Here is a 22127-nt window from a genome sequence, read left to right on the forward strand (position 1 = left end):
CTACTGCAAACCCCAGCACACTATACATTGAGATCTCTTACCCCATCAATATTTCATACAGCACATTTCCCCTCACTTGCTCCCCTGACGTTCTTTAGAAGTCGGGATGTTAAAATGTGTGTAATTAAGTAACCATGTAACCGCTGAAAATGTTGTGAGGGGCAGTCGGCTCTCTAGGAGCCGGTACACATAGGAAGCCATCTCTCCGTGCATATCAAGAGCCTGCATGTAACCATGAACGTTAATTGATGAGCCCAGGCTACATCCCTTACACTTTCACGCCCCTAGATAGAAGTTAGCTGTAACATGACCCAGTGCCTTCTGGTGAACTGGTTCTCAGCTGGGTGATGGGCACCGCAGTTTCCATCTCCGTTTGTTCTTACAAAGGCACTTTTTCAATAATCCGGAGAGAAGGTGGGCACATTAGACTCTTCAGCTAGCTAGACGTGAGGTTGTTTCCGCAGAGAGCTAGTGTGTATGTGTGGAGAGAGATCCTACATGAAAGACACACCTAGAAATAGGGGTAAAAGAAGTATTATTCCAGTGAGAGAATTAGCCTGATTCTCCTCTTGTGTAAATTAGGAGAACTGCCATCTAGTCGACAGCACAAAATGTGTATCGGCTTCAGAAGAGTCAGGCCAGTGGATTCTGCTAGAAGTTTCTCTTCAGTCACGGAACAGCTAGTGGACACAGGTGGCTGATCTGCACTGGTTTTTATTAGATCCCCGTTTAAACATTAGGATTGGCTTCCAGGCTTCTCTGTCCCCCTCCCATTTACACGCAAAAGCTGGCTTCTGAATAGTGTTTCCCAGGCCTCTCCTGAGGGAAGAATACAGAACAAAGACTCTTGGAACATGAACAACCAGTGTTGCCCTGGATCAGCTATTGTTAGAGAAAGATGTAATGTTACGGGCTAACAAGGGAGACTTGAAACAGGAAATGTAGGATCAGACAAATCAATGTGATCTTTGTCCGGGGATGTGAATTAGGCTCTGGGACTGAACTGAGGGACTCTGATTTCTCCGGTAGAGGGAGCAGAATAGCCACAAAATAATTTCCTCATGCAGCAGCCTGTTTGTTGCTCTGTTTTCTGATAGAATGAGATTGGACAGCAAAGATGCCACTTTACACAATCGGAATCACGGCACTGTTCGATAGGGAGCTTGCTTGCTGCTCTTAGGGGAAGGGGGCAAGCGTCAAAGTCTCGGGGTATGGGGTGGTCACTTTCAGAGACTCAAGTGCAGACGTGGGCGAGAAATGTTCCAAGAACAGGGTAGGACAGGAGACTTCTGGCACTTTCACGTTTTGGCTAAAACCAGGATTGGGCAAATCCGAAGAAAATGAAGAATAATTCAAAAAATTCAGTTCTCTGTTTAACACACACACAAAGTATTGAGTGCTGAGGGTAGAGGGCTCTAAGAGGTGGGGGACTGGCACTGGGGGGCTTGAAAAGCAAATCTAATATGGGGGGGTCTGGAGGCAGGGCTAGTACTGGGAAGCTCTAAGGGGTGAAGGGCTCTAAGGGGTGGAGGGCTGGCACGGGAGGGGGAGGGGGGTTGGGTTCTGGTGACTTTGGGTCAGTGCCTGATGCTGGGGTTGGAGGGGTGAAGGGCTCTAGGGATTAGAGCTGGAATTGGGGGCACAGGGGACCAGGGTGTATCACAGTACTGGGCCCCAGAGCTGCCTTGAACAGCTGGCTTCAGCTGCAGCAGCTACCCATCACGTGGGGAGTGCCGGAGATGAAGCTAGTTGTTTGTGGCAGTCCTGGGGGCCAGCGCTTCTGGTGGACTTGTAACATTTGATTTGCATATTTGCCTATTCATTATTTGCATAAAATATAAAAATATGCAAATACAATGTTACCAGTCCGCCAAAGGTTTGTGAATGGATTTGCCGGTTCCTGGTATAAAAAGGGTTAGGAACCACAGATTTAGGACCTCAGATTGAGGTGCCTCTAGCGACAAAAAAATGACTAGTTAGTCATTTCATCATTGCCTACGTACCAGTAGAGATGCAAATATACAACTGTATTATTTCTATGTTCATTGTCCTTTCTGTTAGAATAACACACATTTTTGGATAGTGCTATGGAGCCTCTTGAACTTGCCATAGCTTGGGGCCTCAGCAGGTCTTAATCCAGCCCTGGGAAGGCCCTTTAGGCTTGATGGTCTCGAAAGGGACCCAGAGAAGCATTTCGGTAGCATGAGCCTTTAAGAAACACAACTGGAAACATGTTTTTGCTCTCTCGAGTGACATGTTTTTGCTCTCTCTCAGCAGAGCAATTGGCTTATCTGAGCACCTTCAGTGGCTTTGAACACTACTCAGTGCTGTAACATTTTCATGCACTAGATTATGCTCCCTCTGGAGGGCAATGAGATCTCTCTGGTAGTGCAGAGGTGTGGGTCAATTGTCATTTGTCATCATTGCTTTCAGGACGATGCTACATTTGCACCAGATGGCTGAGAGCAACTCCTTTGGAATCCGGCCGTGTGCAAAGGTAGGACTGAGCAACCCAGTCACATCTCCTCTTGTTTCGCCTGCCCTGCTTTTCTCTGGACTGCTCTGTATAGTGCTGTTTGGTGTGAGTGGCTTTGTTCCAACACACCAGATAATAAGACTCTTGCTACAAGGAGTTAACCTTTACAATGACATTTCCCCAGGTTTTATAAATATGGTGCAGATGGAGAGTTTGTCAGCTCTGCATTAGTAGAGAAATAGCCCTCCGAGCAAACTATCAGCAAATTTTCATACAGTGTCATGGATGTCTAGACAGGAAATTTCAGGGGCATTGTGTGGTGTGTGGAATGCCCAGGTCATGAATTTTCTTGAGGTATTTTGAACCTAAATGTGGCTCCTGAGAAGGACTGGCTGGAAAACAAGAATTCTGTTTTGTGAAACAATTTTGAAGTTTCCAGATTTGTTTTTGTTCTACACTGGTATAAAAACAAGATCTTGTGAAAACCCAGAAAGCACACACTCCTGATCCAGAGCAGGTAGTGTCTTTCATGGTGTCTCTCACATCCCAAGGAAGTGCCTTTCAGACTCCTGGCTTCTCCTTCTCTCTCTGACCAGAAATATCCTAGGCCTGACAAACCTCCCCAATGACATTTTCATTAACTGCAACATTTCCATGCCAATTTTCACTTTTGAGGTCACAATATTTTCTGGTGAAAATACATTTCATTGATAAATGCTTTATCTCTCAGTAAGATTGGAGAGTTAGGATGCATGGGCCTGAACCAAATTCTGGGAGCAAAACTCCTCTGAATTATTTGCACAGATCCGCCTTCCTTAAATGGATGATTCATTTCAGGATGGATGGATATTCTCAGAAATACAGCTGTCTGTCCTAGGATGCCTTTGTCACACCATCTGGCTCACAACGCAGTTGGATTTTGTCCTTCTTCTCAGTCCTGGATGGCAGTGTGTGTGGTGTGTCACAAAGGAGGGCAAACAAGAAAGCCTGGGCATGTGGCACAAGGTTGCTGAGCTGATTTGTCAGCTGGTCTGAAAATAGTTTTCTGGAATGAAAAACATCCAATCTTTTAATACCGCTTTGCCTGTGCCAGCCCAATGCTACGACATCAGAATGTTGACTCCTAGCTCCGATCAGCCAGTGAGGCCAGTCTTCATTGCCCACTTGTTACATTTCCCAACAAGCACCTTTGTGGTTTCTCCTACACTGCCCCTCACACTTGGGAGAAGCTTTCCATGCGCACTTTCTAAGCTACCTCCTTCTCATTTCTCCCGACACCTCTTCTTTGCCAGTTAGCCACGGGTGTGCTGAGAGCACTGCCTATCATGCTAACAGTCACATTAGGTTCAAGTGCTCCACTAGCTCTGTGTCTGTCTGTCTGACTCTCTATCCCCAGACACCACCTCTCTCTCTCTTTCTCCATCCCCATACTATCTATCTATCTATTGTCTTTTGTAAGCTCCTTGGGACAGGACCATCTGATCACTCTGTTTCAGCATCAGGGGAGGCCCGTCCATATAGGTGAACTAGGCGGTCGCCTAGGGCGCCAAGTTAAATGGGGCTCCAAATGGTGGTGCAATATCATTGAGGGGTTTGGAGGTGGGGGTGCTGATTGCATGGTTCGCCTAGGGCGCCAGTTGCTGGCAGCTAGTCTAGGGCCGCCCATGCTCAGCATCTAACACAACTGAGTCCTGCTCCTGGGCGAGGGTTCCTAGCCATTCTGGCAACATAAATAGTAAATACCAACGATAGCAGCTGTAGGAAATCAGTGCGCCCTGGTGTCCTGCTGGCTAGTTAGGTGGGAGCTCTGCAGTTAATGGGATCCCCAGCAATCTGAAGCTGTCCCCTTGATCCTACACAATGGCTCTGACACACAGTTCTTATGTTGGTTCCCAGTGCTAGCTGGCATGATAGGCTTGGCCCTTCTGTTGTGCCAGGCTCTGCTGAGCTCTGTTGAGGTGGTGAGTGATGAGACTATGTAGGGCAGAGGGATACAGGGCCCATAAAGAAGCTGAAATTGCTCAGTGCAGCTTTTACAGTGAGTACCCGTGAGTCACTGCTAGCTGATCAGAGGGAGGTCTGGTGAAGGGATGCACAATTAGCAGGCAGTCACATAGAGTTCCTGGGTGTCTGTAGTGGGGCAGTCTAGCACCCTGCTGGATTCGACTTTGTCTCAACCTTGTATTGCAAAATTCAGCAGTTCTCCCTGCTGCACCTTTAAGGAAATATGCCTGCCCCTGTTATTCAGTTAACTAAGACAGAATGCACTGTTCTAAGTATGTGTGAATAATTTCTGATATTTCTTTGTGATCGTAGTTCTCAGATGGGTGAGATCATGCTTTGCAGAACAGCAGAATCATATTTTAGGGGCTATCACTGCATTAGGTTTTCATCATCTGCTCCTTATGTGTGCTGGGATTAGGCATTTTACCAATGTGGCAAAGCACTGGCACGAATTACAGCAATTTGCAGCTATATCAGCAATCGGTACAATTCAATTGTCAGTCGTCATTATGGAGCTGTTAATCAGATCCAATGGCTAGACAAATTAGCTGCTTCTGCAACTGATCTGCAGGCCACAGGCTGGGTGGAGTTTGCAGGCTTGGCAGTGAGCTCTGCTTTCACAGCCACCCCAAAGGGTTCAAGTGGAAGCTGCTTATTCCCCAGTGTAATGACCTTCTCCCATCATTCCGAATGCCTGGGTTTGGATAGAATTGCAAATATCCTACCTGTGGACAATTCCTGTCAATAATGCGCCTGGCCCATTTTCTCCAGCCCCATGGTGCATTGCAAGGCAAATGTGAGTGACGGCTCAGCTCTGCTGGCACTTTATATCTTTGGCAGCAGTCATTGGGGAAGGCTGGATCCACCTACGTTTGTGAATCTGAAACGGACAAAGGAAATGAGATGAGGTTGGGGCATTTCTTTTCTCCTTTCTCAGTGTTGGTCCGCTGCCCATGGGATGAATTAAACAGGAATTCAGGCTGCAATCTCTGAGATCCTGCCACAGGCAAAGGGCTTCTTGCGTTACATTTTAGTTAACGCTGGGGTCAGAAGACCTATATATAAGGTTGTGCAATGGGCTAGCTGAAGTCTTTCAGTACAAAGTGGAGGGTGGCGTTGTTCTTTCTTTCTCTTGCTTATTGATCTCTCTGGATTTCACGTCTTACTTCCCAGCGCTGTTAATGTGGTGAATGTGTGAAGGAAAGTGAACTAATTAACAGTAAGCATAGAAAAATGAAAATGGCGTCTATTCAAACCAGCCTGTTAATCTTTCCTCAGTTTCTTCAATGCACTCTTCAGCGTGCACATTTCTTTAGTCTGAGCAAATCGGCAGATTGAAAAGAATGAAGATGCTGGATTCCCTCAGGGGACACAGGCAAGGCTCCAACAATCTCTGGGCAGTGTGACCGGGGAGGCTCAGCTCTTTCAGAGTTCTAATGAGCCTCTCTGCCTAGGGATGTTAAATATCGTTTAATTGAACAGTCAATTAAGCTCATGAATTCTTATTGGTTACTTGACTGTTCTATAGTCCCTGGGCAGCCCCTGTCCAGAGAGTAGGGATCTGAGCTCCTGGACCCAGCACGAGCCAGAACTGAGCCGGGCTGCCTGCCCGCTTGGCTCCTAATACACTTTAAATGCAAAGCTGCAGCGAGGGTAGGTCCCGTACCTAGCGTAAGCCAGGACTGAGCTGGGCTGCTGGCCAGCCTGCTAAAAAATGTACTGGCAAGGGATGGAGGAGAGGGGGCAAAATGCATGTAGTTTATAGTGTTAACCTATAGGCTTTTGCCTATCGGTTAATCGATTAATCGACTACACTATTACATCCCTATCTCTGCCAATTTGTGCTGTCTGGGACATGTAGTCAGTGGATTAGTGGTTCACTGGACAGCAGCAGCACTTGCAGTTGCAATGTGGTTCATGGTGGCAGTGCCTGTTTGAGATGACTGACAGGCACTGCAGGTGGCTCACAGGTTGCCTGCCATGCAATGGAAATCACACGCTGCAGAATCGATGCCTCTAATCTCTAATTCTAGTCTCCAGCCCATTCCAGGTGCACATGGGCAGAGGTCTGTGAGCACCAATAATTTACAAATGTGGCAGGACACATGGAAATTGATGCCCTCAGCATCGGCTTCTCTTCCTGCTCAGCAAGATCAGTTGGGAAGTTTTCCCTGCAGCGTGAAAGACTCTTTTGCAAGCCAAATTCCGATATTAGGCTTCGATTGGGCTGCAGAAGCATCCACTGCCAAGCACCACCAGATGGTCCATGTGATCTCTGGCTGGGTTTGGAATTAGATCTGTTCCTGAAACAATATGACCTGTTCTACTCAGGCAGGGCTCCCTGAGGCCTCTTCCATCTGCTCCCTTCCTGGCTGCATGAAGAGTTAACAAGAGTGACGATGGGTGTGGAAAAGAAATTAACAGGAAAGTCACAACAGGCTTTTCCCCAGGTAATTGCTACAATACTGTCTGTACAAGCCAAAGGCATATAGACTGTGTTGACATTGCACTGCTCTTCTGGAAAAAGCTACGCAAAATGTGAACTGCAATCGGCGTAGCTTTTTTTCACTTCTTTTTTCGGAAGAGGCTTTTTTCAATATTTGGCCCGTTTACACAGGGCCAAATGTCGGGAAAAACTTTTTTCGGAACATCTCTTCTTCTTCGTAAAATGAGGTGTATACGGATGCCGAAAAAGCGTGTCTGCTCTTCCAAAAAATATTTCAGAAGAGCAGACGCGTTTCCTGGATGCAGCAGTTTTTCTGGGATACTTCCAGGATCCCGGGAAAACACTGCAGTATAGACATAGCCATATTGTGCCCCCTATTCAGAGTTGGATAATCCTGGAAGAAAAACAGATGGGGAATTGCTCTCAGTGATTGTCTATATTTCTCTCTATTGTGGCAGTGAATTCTGCCCTGCAGTATCAAGCAAACTACATGGATTTATTCTGATTGCATCCCTCCAGGGACTACCTGTGGCAGATCCAGGGGCCAATACCAAAAAAGAGAAAAACCTTCACACCCGCCCTTAGCAATCCAGGGCGGGGCAGGGTTATTTTTAGACTCTGCAGCAGAGCGAGCTGAAAACAAATTGCACCATTCGAGACAGAGCAGCTGTGTGGTAGTGATGCAGTCATGAGGGCTGGAAAGACACTTTCATTATAAGCTCTTATTCAAGGCATGTACCCTTTGGGCTAAAGTCCTTCATGATTGTTCTCAGTGTAAAAGTGACTTTTTCTTTGAGAAAGGTCCATTAGGTTGGTTTTGAATTAGCCAAGCGTGAAAACAAAAATGTGTGTGTCTTTCTTTGGTTGTATAGTATTTTACCAATGGGGGGAAAAACTCACAATCCTTTTTTGGTTGCAGATTCCACAGAAATGGTTTATTTTTAAAAGGTCAAATGTGCTCCAGATTTATAGATTAGTACTTCGATAGGTATCTTTGAAAATCCTAACCAGAGTCCTCATAGTGTATAGGAATTGGGCAGCATCTCTTTAAATAGCTAGTGAGTCCTCCAGCGATGCTCACAGTGTTTAATGTTTTAGTGGCTGCCAGAACCCAAACAGCAGAGCAATGTGTATGCAGCTAAGTTATGCATATTGTATGTATCCAGTAAACACAGTTATTTGGAGCCCACAGTGCATGTGTGGGTTTTTCATGAAGCATTTGCCTCAGGCCAGGTCTCCACTAGACTTGGAAGGTCAGCTTAAGGTATGCAACTCCAGCTATATAGAATAAATAGAATACATTTAATACACAGCTGGAGTCGGTTTACCTTAAGCCGAGTATGGCTTCCCCACAGCAGGAGATGACAGGAGCAAACATTCCTCCTCGCAAGAGCAGAAGTACCAGATGCTGATGGGGGCTCCCTCTGAGTCTGATTTAGTCTTATGCACAATTATGAGGCACTAAATAAACTCCAGAAGATCGACCATGGGTCAAGAGATTGGAACTGGGCAGCAATGACAGGTGTTGTGATCAGTTTCCAAAGTATTTTCTAGAACAAGAGGGAAAGAAGGACTAGTTCACAGGCAGACAGTTCCTGGTGAGATGATAACACTAGCCCTGGGCATTCTCGTTAACTCTTATAGCTGTGTATGAGACTACAAATGTGCACGTCCATTTACACCATACCTTATTCAATAACCCTGTGCCAATCCCTTTCCACCAGTATGTCCTCTTGTCCCTGGGAATGAACTGCAGTGACATTCAAACACAGCAAAACGTTGGCTTTTCTCTTGCAGTGCAAACAGTGAGAGACAACCGCGTGATGTAGAAACAAGTGACTGTCAGGGGAAAAAACCCAGCAGGTATTAACAATCTATCCCTTGGCACCCAAAACCAAACTTCCCATTAAATCAGGAGGAATCAGGGCTCTATGCTGTGATGGGGTCCCCTCTGACCCAGCTGAAGGCTAACCCTTTCACCTCATAAGTCTGTCCTTAATCAATAAGATGGTTTTATTAAGTGAATATAAAGCCTAGGTATGCCCCTAGGGCTGGTTTCTGGCTTGGTCTGGTTTTGACTCCTGAATCGCAACCTGTTCTAATTCAAAACTCAAAGCAAAGCTCCTGGTTGCAAACCAAACCAAAGCTTCACTCCACCCCCTGCACAGTGAAAGCACAGCTCCCTGGCCTAGTGAGAGGGGCTGATAGAAAACAATGAAATTGCCTACATAGGGTCCGATGGGCATTGAGCACTCAGGGAAATTTGCAAATTTGTAGCCTCTTCGCTGAGGGTCCCTGGTGTATCCCACAGCCTCTGGGATGGAGCTTCTCTTTGCAGTCTGGGTGAGGCTGCTCAGAAATTTTCAGGCAAAGCAGAGTTATGTCAACAAGCATCCGCTTGTCCAAGGCTTTTTGAAAACAGCTTACGTTTAATGAATTTTTATTAAATCTTGGGCAAAGGGATGGCAGGGGGGCATGTCTGCCTGGTTCCCAGCAGCAAGCTTAGTGAGCTGCAGGGTTCCTCAGAGTTTTGAAGTCCAGGTCTTTAGGGTAGCTGCCATGCAAACTGAATGTTCAACAGCTGAGGCCAGGAGCATGTTTTGTCTGAGTCACCATGTGTTGGTGTTTCTGAAACTTTTTTTGTTGTTGTTGAGGTTCTAGTTTGTGGGAGATTTGGAATTATTTGGTTTGGTTTCTACTGGAGTGAAACAAAATTGAAAAATATTGAAATATCCCTGGAACCAGAAATTCTGCCATTGGCCTCTTGGACTGGTGCTGTCGGGCTGTAACACGGCCTGTGCTCACAGCTGCTGTAGATGGCAAAGTAAGATGGTTTGAGGGGTTGTGTTAACTCGTGCTCTGTTAGAGAAGGAGACTGGGAGAATGTTGCCTGGACAGAGGGTTCTTAGGTTCACTGTGGCGCCCATAAAGTAAAATCACTTGGGAATAGTGTCCCCTCCCTGGCTGCCCAGCAGCGCTTCAAAGCATGTCACATAACATTTTTTTTTAATGGCAAACATCTAAACCCCTAGAAAAAATGGTTCCACTTCTGACAAGGCCAATACTGGCCAAGTCCATGAAGCCACTCCAATTCGGAATGAGAGGTACCAGAATGGACTGATTTTACTTTTGTGCCTCTGAGACAGTGAGGAAAGTTGTCTGTTGTCAGTACCTGCTGCTCTCACAGAACATGTAGGGCTTATTCAGTGACTAACCTGAGCGGTGAATGAGGTGAAGATCCTGGAACGAGTTGAGTTGAGGCCCTCCAAGTTCTTTGCCTGTTGAGAATAAACTCGTTTAACACATGCAGCCACACAAAGTGAGAGAAGAAACCCCATCTCTGCCACCCAGCCAGCCACTGCGCCAAAGGACAAGACGAGTTGCACTATGCAGTATTGCAAATGCCGGGCTACAAACTACAGACAATAAGGACATAAGAATGGCCGTACTGGGTCAGATCAAAGGTTCATCTAGCCCAGTATCCTGTCTGCAGACAGTGGCCAGCACCAAGTGCCCCGGAGGGGGTGAACCGAAGACAATGATCAAGCAATTTGTCTCCTGCCATCCATCTCCAGCCTCTGACAAACAGAGGCCAGGGACACCATTTCTGTCCCCTGACTAATAGCCTTTTATGGACCTAACCTCCATGTAATTATCTAGCTTCTCTTTAAATTCTGTTATAGTCCTAGCCTTCACAACCTCCTCTGGCAAGGAGTTCCACAGGTTGACTATGCACTGTGTGAAGAAGAACTTTCGCTTATTAGTTTTATACCTGCTACTCATTAATTTCATTTTGTGTCCTCTAGTAACTAATTAATAACTTTTCTTTATTTACCCTCTCCACACCACTCAGTCTCCTCTTTTCCAGTCTGAAAAGTCCCAGTCGCTTTAGCCTCTCTTCATATGGGACCCGTTCCAAACCCCTAATCATTTATTTGCCCTTTTCTGAACTCTTTCCAAGGCCAAAATATCTTATGTTCTTATGATGGTGGCAGCAGGGATGAAATCTGCTCTCCTGCCCTTGCCGGGGAGTTGACACGAGAGAGGAAGCAGATAGCGATGCCCTCAGAATTCCCTGGCAGTGGTGGAAGGGAATGGAGAGTGATATTCGTCATGCCAGGAGCAGCTTTTCTGTGGGTTGATGCAATGGAATTAGTACATGGGTTTTTAATACTAATGTGTAAGCTGTGAGTACCTGTAGCAGGCACCTAGTAGTATATGAAAACAGGAAGCTCACAGAAGTTTTCCTGATTTGCTTCTTTGACTGCACATGTAAACTGTTCTTTCCATTGCCTGATCCACAGGCTGCTGGCAGCCCACCTCTGTGCTTTGCACCCCTGCAGCGGAAGAAGCAGCAGCTTATGTCTTCAAGGAGAGCTCCTCCACACTGTTTGCCCTCGGTGTCCAGCCCTGTGGGAATCTAGTGTAACAAAGTCTCCTCTATGTGAATGCTGGCCCCTTAATTAACCAATAGCCAACAGCTTGCAGCACTAGGGATACTGACGTTCAAATCCTTAGTGATTCTTCTCATTGGGATGGTAGCAATTGGCATCCATCAGGATCACCACCCATTGGGCTGCATGTGGACAGTCCCAGCCCTGGTGATTTTTGGTGCCTTGGACCCATCTTGCCTGGTTAAAAAATTCACCCCTGAAGCCAAGGCAGAAAGAGTGAAGAATTAATGTAAATAGGAGGGGAAGAGCCCTGTGTGGCAGACCCCTTTCTGGACAGCCCCCAGCATGACTGGATGGGTGAGGGGAGCGATAAGGAGAGATGGAACTTTTAGTCTGTAGGTCACTGGTTCAAAGCCATGTCAGGAGGGTCTAGCCAGGTATTCCCAGGTATTTAGGCATCTCACTACTTTGAGAACTCGGGTTCACAGTGGCAAGAGGCTGTGAGCATCTGCTTGTTGAAGTGATATGAAGCAATCATCCATCTATTGTGGGTGCAGGAGTGGGGCTCAGAGCCTTCATGAGAGGGGTTATGTAGCTGGAATTGCAAAATGTAGGTTGACCTTTCCCTATAGTGTGGACCTGGTCTTAGCCTGGTACAATTCCTCTTGTGAAGGATCATCACGACTGTATGCCAGGGGCCCTCTCTACTTTCCCTTGCTTTTGGAAAGGAATGAGAGGCAAAGACTTTCTTTTGGTTTTCACTAAGAAGGCTGGTGGCGATTGGAGGCCTAACATATGAATACTGGTGAAAATAAGGTACGTCTGGAAGCTGAAATAGGAGAGGAACAAGTTATAAGTTGCTTACATAAGTTAGACATCTTCAAGTCACCCCGGTCCACCCCAGCCTGATGAAATGCACCCTGGAATACTCAGAGAGCTGATTGAGAAGATATCCGAGCCATTGGCTGTTATATTTGAAAAGTCACGTGGTATTTTATCTAAAGCATCTCCAATTTATGTATATTTATATTCATAAGCTGATTTTCATAAAGCATGGGGGGGGGGGGGCTTTCACACTTGCTGCTCACAAAGCTCCGCCCCAGTTGTGCTTCATTCCCAGAGAGGTGGAGGTGGAAAAGGACCACGGAGGGAGGGGGGGTTCCCTCTGAGTTGCTGTACCCCGTTGCTGCTCACAGCAAGGGAGCAGTTGTCTCTCCTGCAACTTGCCAGCACTGCTGGTTTTCCTGAGTTTTTCCACTTGAAACCCACCTTCCTGCTGCCATTGGAAATGGCCCCTTGCAGGAAATCCAGTCCATGTTTTTCCTGGGGTTCAGTTTTTTGTTCTGGGTGGCAGGGGCTAGAGTGTGCCGATGGGGTTGTATGTGAACACTGCCATTGCATCCATCGGGGGTCTCACCATCTCATTGGCAAGAAGTGACCAGGGATGTGTGTGTGTTCTTGTTTCCCTTCTAAGTGGATTTCCCAGCCCCTTCTGCCCCCGAGGTCTGCATGGCTGACTTCTTGGATGGTGGAGAGTCCTGAAGCCAGAGGTATAAAATACAGTTCCCTATACAGCAATGCTGGCCCTGTCATATGCTGGTGCTCACACTTTGCGCCATTTTATTATTTTTGCTCTGGTCCCCTATGGCTAACATTTAGAATGAACTTTCCCTTGAAGTGTGTGTATAGATAGTGTCTGTCCTGCTTGATACAGCTATTTCATTTCTGCAAGAAGCCAGCCCGACATTCGTTTATATGCTTCTCTGCTCCGCATTGAGAACTCACTCGCTCAGTCTTTCCCCGGCATCCAAGATTTATAGTCTCAGAAGATTCCATTATCTGGAGAAAGCGCCAGTCTAACCTGGTGGTGGCGTTAGAACGTGAGAACACGCTCTCCTTGTCCAGGGCATGGAATGCAACTCACATTCTGCCACCAGAGCAGTCTCTGTTGTTCCTCTCAGTGCCGATTTGGGGCACCTGATTATTTTTTACCTTTCATCTCTTCAGAAAAATAAAAATGTAACTGTCTCTGTGACTCTGACATTTCTCCATTTCCCTGTTTGTGACATATAAAGATTTAACTCCTAGAACAGGGAAAGGAAATTCAGGTTTGCCTTGTTTGTTAATATCACATCATGGAAATAGTACTAGTACTAAGATCTACAGGGCAAACAGCACAGTGGAAATGAACGTATAAGGATGTAGTTCAGGCAACAGGGCAGACTGGAGCCATTTAGCTGAGTTATTATAACAGCAGGCTGGAATATTTGGCAAGAAGAGAGAAGACCAATGGTTAGTTTCCAAATTGCTGTGGCAACATACAGAATTATATAAATTGTATGAAAATATAAATCAGCTGATTAAATCAGTAACCAACCCTCCTAAATACAGGGTTTTAAACAATCACACAAAACATTTAATTAAAATCTGTGACTAATTGTGTATTATAATTACAATTTTAGCACTGGATTTGAGTAACGTCTATTTAATAATAATTGTGTAACTAATCATAATAATTTTCACTTCTCTGCAAATCCCAGTTGCAGATACTGTGCTGAGAACAGTCAATGACTTTTTTCCATAGATTTATTACTTCTAAAGCCAGAAGGAACCACTCTTATCATGTAATTGGCCCTTCTGTATATCACAGACTGTTGGGCTACCCTGCCTGTAATTTCTGCTGCAAGTCCAATTGTTTGTGAACCAATGTCTGAAGTGAGGTGCCCAGACCAGGTGGTGCTCGTGATAAGCCTGGTAGACTGCAGGTTAGCCATTCAACTGGGGAGATGAGACAGCTGATTTAAGCTGCTTTGAGCAAAGCAGAGTGGAAATTTGAGCCCCCAAACCTCACCGCAGGTGGGTATTTTAACCACCGGGCTATTGGATATAAGAGGAGCAGCTGTAGTGCCACCTCCTCCAGGAGTCCTTTGTGCTGGTTAGGTGAGCTTGCAGCACACATGTGGCCTCAGGCACCCCACAATGAACTAGCTAGGATAATACCTCACTTTGCTCGTGAGTTTAAGGCAGGCTGCAGAATGGGCTGACTGTCATGAGGACATGCCTGTCTGAGACCCCAGGCAGGGACTCGGGGCAATTAGCTCGTGCTGTGTTAGCTATGGTCAAGGCTGTTCTCCACTCCGGCACTTCGAGTTCAGAAGGTGGGGGCCCACAAGAGACTTTAAAATACCCTGCCACTAAAGGCTTTTAAAAACTCTCTAAGGTCTCAGCTTCCCTGATGGCAGGTGGTACTCTGCCACCATCCAAATGCACAAACCTCTTTGAGGACCCAGGAAGAGATACTTGGGAATTTCTTCCTGTTGGGAAAGCTCTTTATCCCTCCCTCAAGAGAGAGCTTGAAAACAACCTGTAATTCCTAATAGGTGACCTTTCTGTCTCAGGCACATGCACACACAACCACCTGCCTTCTAGGACACAGGAACCAGATCACAGTTTTCTAAAAGGTGATTTTATTAACACGCTTGTTAAAGCATTACTTGGTTGCTAGGTGTTACAGAGTAACTGAAAAAAGGCAGATTTAAAAGCACAGGTAATTGCTTCTCTGGGATTCAGTTTAAAAGTTATAGCATACGGGTGGACTCCCACAAATCAAAAAATAAAGAAAATAACCTGATCATGTCTAATTAAACATTCCCTGTTTACCCACATATTGGTTGTTCCAAGGTTTAGTCTTTCCTTAGGCATGGCCATCACTGGAAATTCCATACCTTATTCCTAGCTCAATCCATCTCTCTCAGCTCTTGCTCTTCCACACATAAGACCACACCAGGCAGATCACTGCTTCAAATCAAATCTCACACTCTCTTCTCCCATTGGCTCTCCCGTATCCCTGCCACACTCCTCGGATACCCATTGTCTCTGGGTTTACCTCTTACAGGCAATTTAGTTAACCGAATGGCTAGGATGTTTAGAAAAGGGTAATGCTCCTCCCATTCATCAAATGCTACACAAGTCATGTGGTGCTGGGCAGGCTGGATCACAGTGGCTATGATTTCTTTCTGGAGATCTAGGAGACAAGATAGCTAATAAGATATATGCACATATTAAATTCTCTATTGAATACACGAAGAACTAAACAAGATCCCCTACATTCATGGAATACAATGACACAGATTACAGGGGCAGTTTTAACTGTCTGAGTCTGGAAAATTCTCACGGAGAGTGCATCAGCCACTTTATTAGAAGCTCCTGAAATGTGTTGTATTTCAAAATCAAAGTCTTAGCGAGCCACGTTCCCCTGAAGGAGTTTCTCATTAGTCTCTTTGACGGTGTGAAGCCACTCTAGTGGAGAATGGTCAGTCTTCAGATGAAAGTTCTGTCTCCAGATATATGGGCGTAGCTTCTCCAGAGCATATACAATGGTGTAGCATTCCTTCTCGGAGACAGACCAGTGGCTTTCTCTCTCAGAGAGCTTTTTACTGAGAAACATGACAGGGTGGAATTGTTAAGCTGGCCTGTTTCTATCATAACTGCTCCCACACCACACTTTGATGTATCCGTGGTGATGTAGAATGGTTTGTCGTAGTCCGGTGCCTTTAGTACAGGTTTAGACATAATGGCAGCCTTATGCTGCTTAAAAGCTTCCTGACACTCCTGAGTCCACTTAACTGCATTTGGTTGTTTCTTCCTGGTCAGTTTTGTCAATGGAGCAGCGATCTGACTGTAGTTCAGTACAGATTGCCTGCAATAGCCTGCCAAGGTTTGGACCCTTTTTTTTTAAACTTAGGGACTAGCCAGTTTTAGATAGCTTCTACTTTAGCCTGTAGTGGGTCGATAGTTCCTTGACCAACCAGGTGTCCAAAGTAAGTTACCCTGTGTAGGCTGATTTGACACTTTCTAGACATAACTGGCAGCCCCGCCTCCTTTATGCATTGGAAAACAGCTTGGGAGTACTCTAGGTATTCTGCCCATGAATCAGAGAACACAGCCACATCATCCAGATAAGGCTACTGCAAACTCACCAAATCCAGCTAGAAGATTATCTACAAGTCTTTGGAAGGTGCATTGTACAGTCCGAAAGCGACAATTTAAAATTCATACAGCCCTGCATGTGTAATGAAGGCTGACCTTTCCTTGGCTGATTCATCCGAGAAGTACAGTAAACTTCCGATAAGCCGGCACCTTTAGGACCCAGGGGGTGCCGGATTATCAGATATGCCGGACTATCAGAAGGGGGGGGCTATGAGAGGTCTGGAGTGGGGTGGGAGGGGATGCCACCCCAGATCCCTCAGAGCCTCCCCTTACCATAGTCCGGCTCTGCCCGAGGCGTCCCTGATTCAGCCGCTGCTGGTCAGTTTCAGAAGCAGCTGAATCGGGGATGCCTGCAATAGAGCAGCTGGGGTGCTGCCCGGTTGGTCCTGCAGCGCCGAGAGGCGGCGCTACGGCACCAACCCAGCAGCACTCCAGCTGCTCTTGGGGACACCTGGGACAGAGCAGCTGGGGTACTGCCCGGTTGGTCCCGTAGCGCTGTCCCTCGGGGCTGCGGGACCAACCTGTCAGCACCCCAGCTACTCTTGGGGACGCCTGGGGCAGAGCAGCTGGAGTGCTGCCGGGTTGGTCCCGCAGTGCCAAAGGACGGCGCTGCGTGACCAACCAGGCAGGACCCCAGCTGCTCCGCCCCAGGGGTCCCCGATTCAGCCGCTGCTGAAACAGATCAGGGGCTGATTCTAGGAAGCCCCGGGCAGAGCAGCTCTGCCCTGGGCTTCCTGGCAGCTGGGGTCCTGCCGGGTTGGTCCCCCAGCCCCGAGGGGCAGCGCTACGAGACCAACCCAGCAGCACCCCAGCTGCTCTGCTCCTGGCTTCCCCGATTCAGCTGCTGGTCAGTTTCAGCAGCAGCTGAATGGGGGAAGCCTGTCCGGCTACCCCAGCACTTCTGGGTTCCTGATGGTGCCGGACCATCAGGAGTCCCGGAGCATTGGATGCCGGACTAATGGAGTTTTACTGTACTTGCCAGTATCCCTTGGTTAAGTCTAGGGTGGAGATGAACTGGGAGAGTTCCAGTTTCTCCAATGGCTCATTTGCGGGTGGCATTCAATAGTTTTCTGGACAAGTTACAGCATTTAGTTTATGGTAATACACACAAAAGCAAGCTTGGGGACTAGGACCACAGAGAGGCTTATACACTCTCAGAAGACCAGATTGCACCCATCTCTAAAATGTCCTTGAACATAATATCCAAGTTATGTTCTACTTTTAGTGCACTACCTCGATGAAAACCACCATGGCTGCGTCTAGGCTGGCAAGTTTTTCCGCAAAAGTGGCCGCTTTTGTGGAAAAACTTGCCAGCTGTCTACACTGGCTGCTTGATTTTGCACAAAAGCAACTGACGTTTTACTGTCTGAAATCAGTGCTTCTTGCACAAATGCTTTGACGTTCCCGTTTGGGCAAAAGCCCTTTTCCAGAAATGCTTTTGCTCAAAAGGGCCAGTGTAGACAGCTGAAAACTGTTTTGCGCAAAAAAGCCCCGATGGCAAAAATGGCGATCGGGGCTTTCTTGCACAAAACCGTGTCTAGATTGGCACGGACGCTCTTTTCCGCAAATGCTTTTAACGGAAAAACTTTTCCGTTAAAAGCATTTGCAGAAAATCATGCCAGTCTAGACGTAGCCCATGAGTATGTCTCCTTGAGTGGGGAATTACCCCTGCAGTGTAGAGTGTAACCATCCCTGTAGTTCACAGCAAGCTGGGGTGTGATTCTACCCCCCACTAATCTGCCAGAATCCTGTGGAGTCACACAAAAAGTTCTGTGGTGCCCACTGGTCCAGACTGCTTTGAAATGGGAGTTGTGGGTTAGGGAACTGGTTGTGTATGGCTGCAGGAGTCACATAGATGGTTAGTGTATGTCTGGGTAAATGTACACCCTGCCTTGCTGCAAATGACGTGTTTGTATAGCTGAGCCCCTTAAATTGCAAACTCTTCTGGCAGGGATCAAGTCTATACTTATGGAGTGCCTTGCATAGGGAGGCCCTGATCCTGATTTGGGCCTGCCATATAAATAAGAGGAGAATGTTTGGGGATTTATTTTCAGATTCTCTCAAGTGATCTGCCAAGCAGCGGTTACTATGATCACACTTTTGTGTGTGTTATGATGGGGCTGTTTTGTGTGTGTGACTGATCAGTTGAAAGCAGTATTTCTATTAACTTGGATGCTTTTTATGCTGAGACACACAATACCAGATGATTGTTTGATTTCACACTTAGTCATGTCCTCTCCTCCCACCGTTACCTATTTGTTACATAGACAATACTCATGCAGTGCTCTATGCACTTTCACAAAACCCACTCATTCTACATAATATAACAGATCCTCCACACATCCTTGACATGCTCCCCAAAGATCAGAGTCAAAGAGTCCTTTGTTTACTCTTCCCCCTCCCAAAATAGCCTAGAAAAAGATGAGCTTTGTATCTGGTCCATAAGGTTAATAATTCTGGGCTTTTGTGTGGTGAGTAAAGATTTTACAGAATCATAGAAATGTAGCATTGGAATAGACCATGACTGATTCAAGCCCCCAGCACTGAGATAGAATACCCGTCCTAGAACGTCCTTGACAGGTATTTGTCTAACCTATACAATCTCCAGTGATATGAGTCCACAGCCTCCTTCAGAAGTCTATCCTACCTTCACTATCCTTATAGTTTGAATGTTTTACATAGTATCTAACCTAAATCTCTCTTGCTGTTTGACTAAGAAGATTGTTTCTTGTCCTATTTTCAGTGACCATGGAGAACAGCTGATCACTGACCTTTTTGTAAAAGCTCTTAACATATTTGCAGACTATTTGCTGGTCCCCCTCTTAAGGCTAAACCTTTCTCAAGGCTAAACATGCCGATTTTTTTAACCTTTCCTCATAGGTCAGTTTTTCTGAACTTTTTATCAGAATGACCTGATTTCAAAGTCATATAGAAGTTGCTAGACATTAAATCAATAGCATCCTGCTAAAATATTAGGACTCTCTGGAAATTTCTGTAAACATTCCTAGACTATAATTTGCTCATGAGGGTGACCCAAGAACCCTTCTGTTTAAGCAAGGTGATCATTTTCCCATCTCCAGATTTTTCCTGAAGGATACCCACAGCTTTGGTTGACTTCAGGGGGGGCCTCTCAAAATCAAATACTTTTTAATTCATGTGCAGCAAGCAGAGGCTTTAGAAAAAGACTGGTGCACTAGTTTCTTTCTCTAGGAAGAGGTTAGAGAAGAGTAACTGAATAGAAAGAGAGTAGCTGGATTCTGATGTGTCTAATAACAGTGATGAAGATTCCTATATGAAAGAGGAAACATTGTTGAGTTCAAAGGTGTTTGGCCAGTCTGAGGCACAGTCTTAGCTCAACAGTGAGGGCTGGTTGGCTAGTGGAGGGCTGGTTAGAGAAGGGCAAGGATAAATATCTTAGATCTCCTTTCTCCTGAGCTGCAGGAGTGCATTTAGGAGCCCCGCTCTAGATCTGACACTGGTAACTGGTTTTTCACTCCCCTGTTGTACCCAAACCCTGGCTCAGGACTGCCCTGGTCTTTGGAATTCAAATTGTCTCCCTTGCCATGGCAGATGGGCATTTTTGGCAACGCCGCCCCACAAAACGAGCTGCCTGTGCTTTCCTGTGCTCTGAACATTAGCAAACTGATAGTGCAGCTGTGAAGCCAGCCATCCCAGTGCCTCTTCTACATGCCTAGTGTGCCAAGTGCCAACTTGAATCTGCATCACCATCTTCATACTCGGGGGGCAGGAGGGGGAGGGAAGGGGTAGAGAGAGCTTGGTGCTAACATGCTGAGCTTGGTGTTTGCGGCCAAGTTCCATTAAAAACTCTCGTGCCTAGTTTGCTCAGAATTTGGCAGTAGAGTCAGTCTGAGATGAAGACCAACACGACAATAAAATCCAAGAGATCAGGAATTGCTGTGGGGTTGGCACCGTTCCTGCCTGTACCTCCTGAACTGAATGTGATGTGACCACCCAAGGCATGACTAAATGTGCAGAATCATTATCAGGGAAAGGGCTGGGTTCATGAAACTTTCTTTGGCCTGGAAAGGAGAATGAGTACAGGAGAACTGCTTCTTTGGCACCACGGTATGATACGCATCGCTGCACACACCACTAATCATGCTCTTTAGAGCTTGTCGACACTCAGAATTTCACTTTGAAATTGGTTTCCATTCTGATTGAGACTGAAGTAAAAACAATCCAAAATTTCCCCCACGATGCCATTTTGGATCAACTGAAACATTTTGTTTGGATAAAATTGAAAAGTTTTGTTTCAATCCCAACTTGCAAAAATATTTATATTCTTATTTATGGAATACATTTTGAAACAGAGTCATTTCAATGTGAAAAATCAAAACATTCTCTTTCAACAAAAGGGCCTGATCCAAATGCCCTTTTTTCAGTTTTTCTATTCCTAGAATAAAATTTTCTCCAAAACAACATGGTCCATGGACAACTTCAGTTAGGAGAAAATTTCATTTTCCAAGGGAAAAATGTTTGGTTGAAAAATGTTCAAGCAGTGCTAGTAATTTTCCATAATTTCCTCTCTTGGCCTCTTGGTGCCCTTTTTAATTTCTAACTAGAGTCTGAGTATTGTGTTTCCCGAGAATCCCCAGCTCTCATTTAGAGACAATTAAGAGTCTCCTGTTGTTTCTGTTCCCCTTGTTAGACTGAAGAGAAGCAGAAGGCCTCTGCAGCATTTGTCCAACTTCAAGCTGCTATGGAGACTTTGGGAATCACGGCAGATGAACAGAGTGCCATTTGGCGCGTGTTAGCAGGGATCTACCACCTAGGAGCAGCAGGGGCATGTAAAGGTAAAGGAATGATTGTACCTTTTATCTTCCTGGTTTTCCTACAACCCTTACCTGGCTGCTCTTGGAAGAGGAGGGAGAAGGCAGCCCAAGGGATTCAAAATTTGACATGGGAGAAAAAGTTGTGATAGAAATGTAGCCGTGTTAGTTTGGTGTAGCTGTAACAACAACAAAAAAAGAATTATGTAGCACTTTAAGGACTAACAAGATGGTTTATTAGGTGATGAGCTTTCGTGGGCCAGACCCACTTCCTCAGATCAAATAGTGGAAGAAAATTGTCACAATCATATATACCAAAGGATACAATTAAAAAAATGAACACATATGAAAAGGACAAATCAAAGTGCACCCCTTACAGTCTAGCTCGCCGCCGCCTCTGTTTCTGCATGCTGGTCTTTCTGTGAGTTTCCTGCTTTCCTAATGCTGAGGTCACAATGACAGGAAGGTGAAGTGGAGATGGGAGTGCTGATCTGAACTGGGATAGAATGAAGATCATCTTGTCTCCCAGACTTCATTGGCTTGCAGGCGACTGAACAGATGTTACTGTCTCAAGGCAAAGAAAGAATGGGCTCTGGGGTAGGGTGATAAGGCCCAACACAAACCACAGATACTAGATAACAAAGCCGTCTCTCTTGTAAATATCCATAGCAACACCAAGATAACAGTGCTCTCAGCCTCCCTGCAATGTCAGTGGGCAGGCTTTGGAACAGGGCCCAGGTCTCCCCTCACACAGTTTAAATCCAAAGCATTATGCTGGTTTCAGTTTGGGTGAGTGGCAAGTCAGGCTTACAGGGTCCATCACATTGTGTCTTTGGCTTAGAGAAATTATGCTCTGGATAGCAGCATGGACTTGGGTTTTCAAACGTAGAGTTGTGGCTTGTAAGGGCAAACTGCTAGCTGGCCTCAAGATGCTTTTTTTGCCTGCATCTCTGCGGGTACCGATGATCACACTTCTTGTTGGCCTCGATTTGCGATCACCTGTACCTGCAGAGGCACAGGTAAATAAT

General features: G+C 46.1%; 1 protein-coding gene across 5 annotated transcripts in view; it reads left to right on the forward strand.

Annotated features, from left to right (window-relative positions):
• Positions 1 to 22127, forward strand: part of MYO18B (myosin XVIIIB) — a 248737-nt gene that overhangs the window by 28372 nt on the left and 198238 nt on the right. For all 5 annotated transcript variants that reach the window (XM_075898877.2, XM_075898879.2, XM_075898880.2 and 2 more), the window contains 2 exons: positions 2434 to 2497; positions 20979 to 21123. In XM_075898877.2, coding sequence (XP_075754992.2) covers positions 2434 to 2497; positions 20979 to 21123 — 209 coding nt within the window. The remainder of the gene's footprint in view (positions 1 to 2433; positions 2498 to 20978; positions 21124 to 22127) is intronic.

Source organism: Pelodiscus sinensis, chromosome Z (genome assembly GCF_052426305.1).
Source record: "Pelodiscus sinensis isolate ZL-2025 chromosome Z, ASM5242630v1, whole genome shotgun sequence".
Lineage (NCBI taxonomy): Eukaryota > Metazoa > Chordata > Testudines > Trionychidae > Pelodiscus > Pelodiscus sinensis.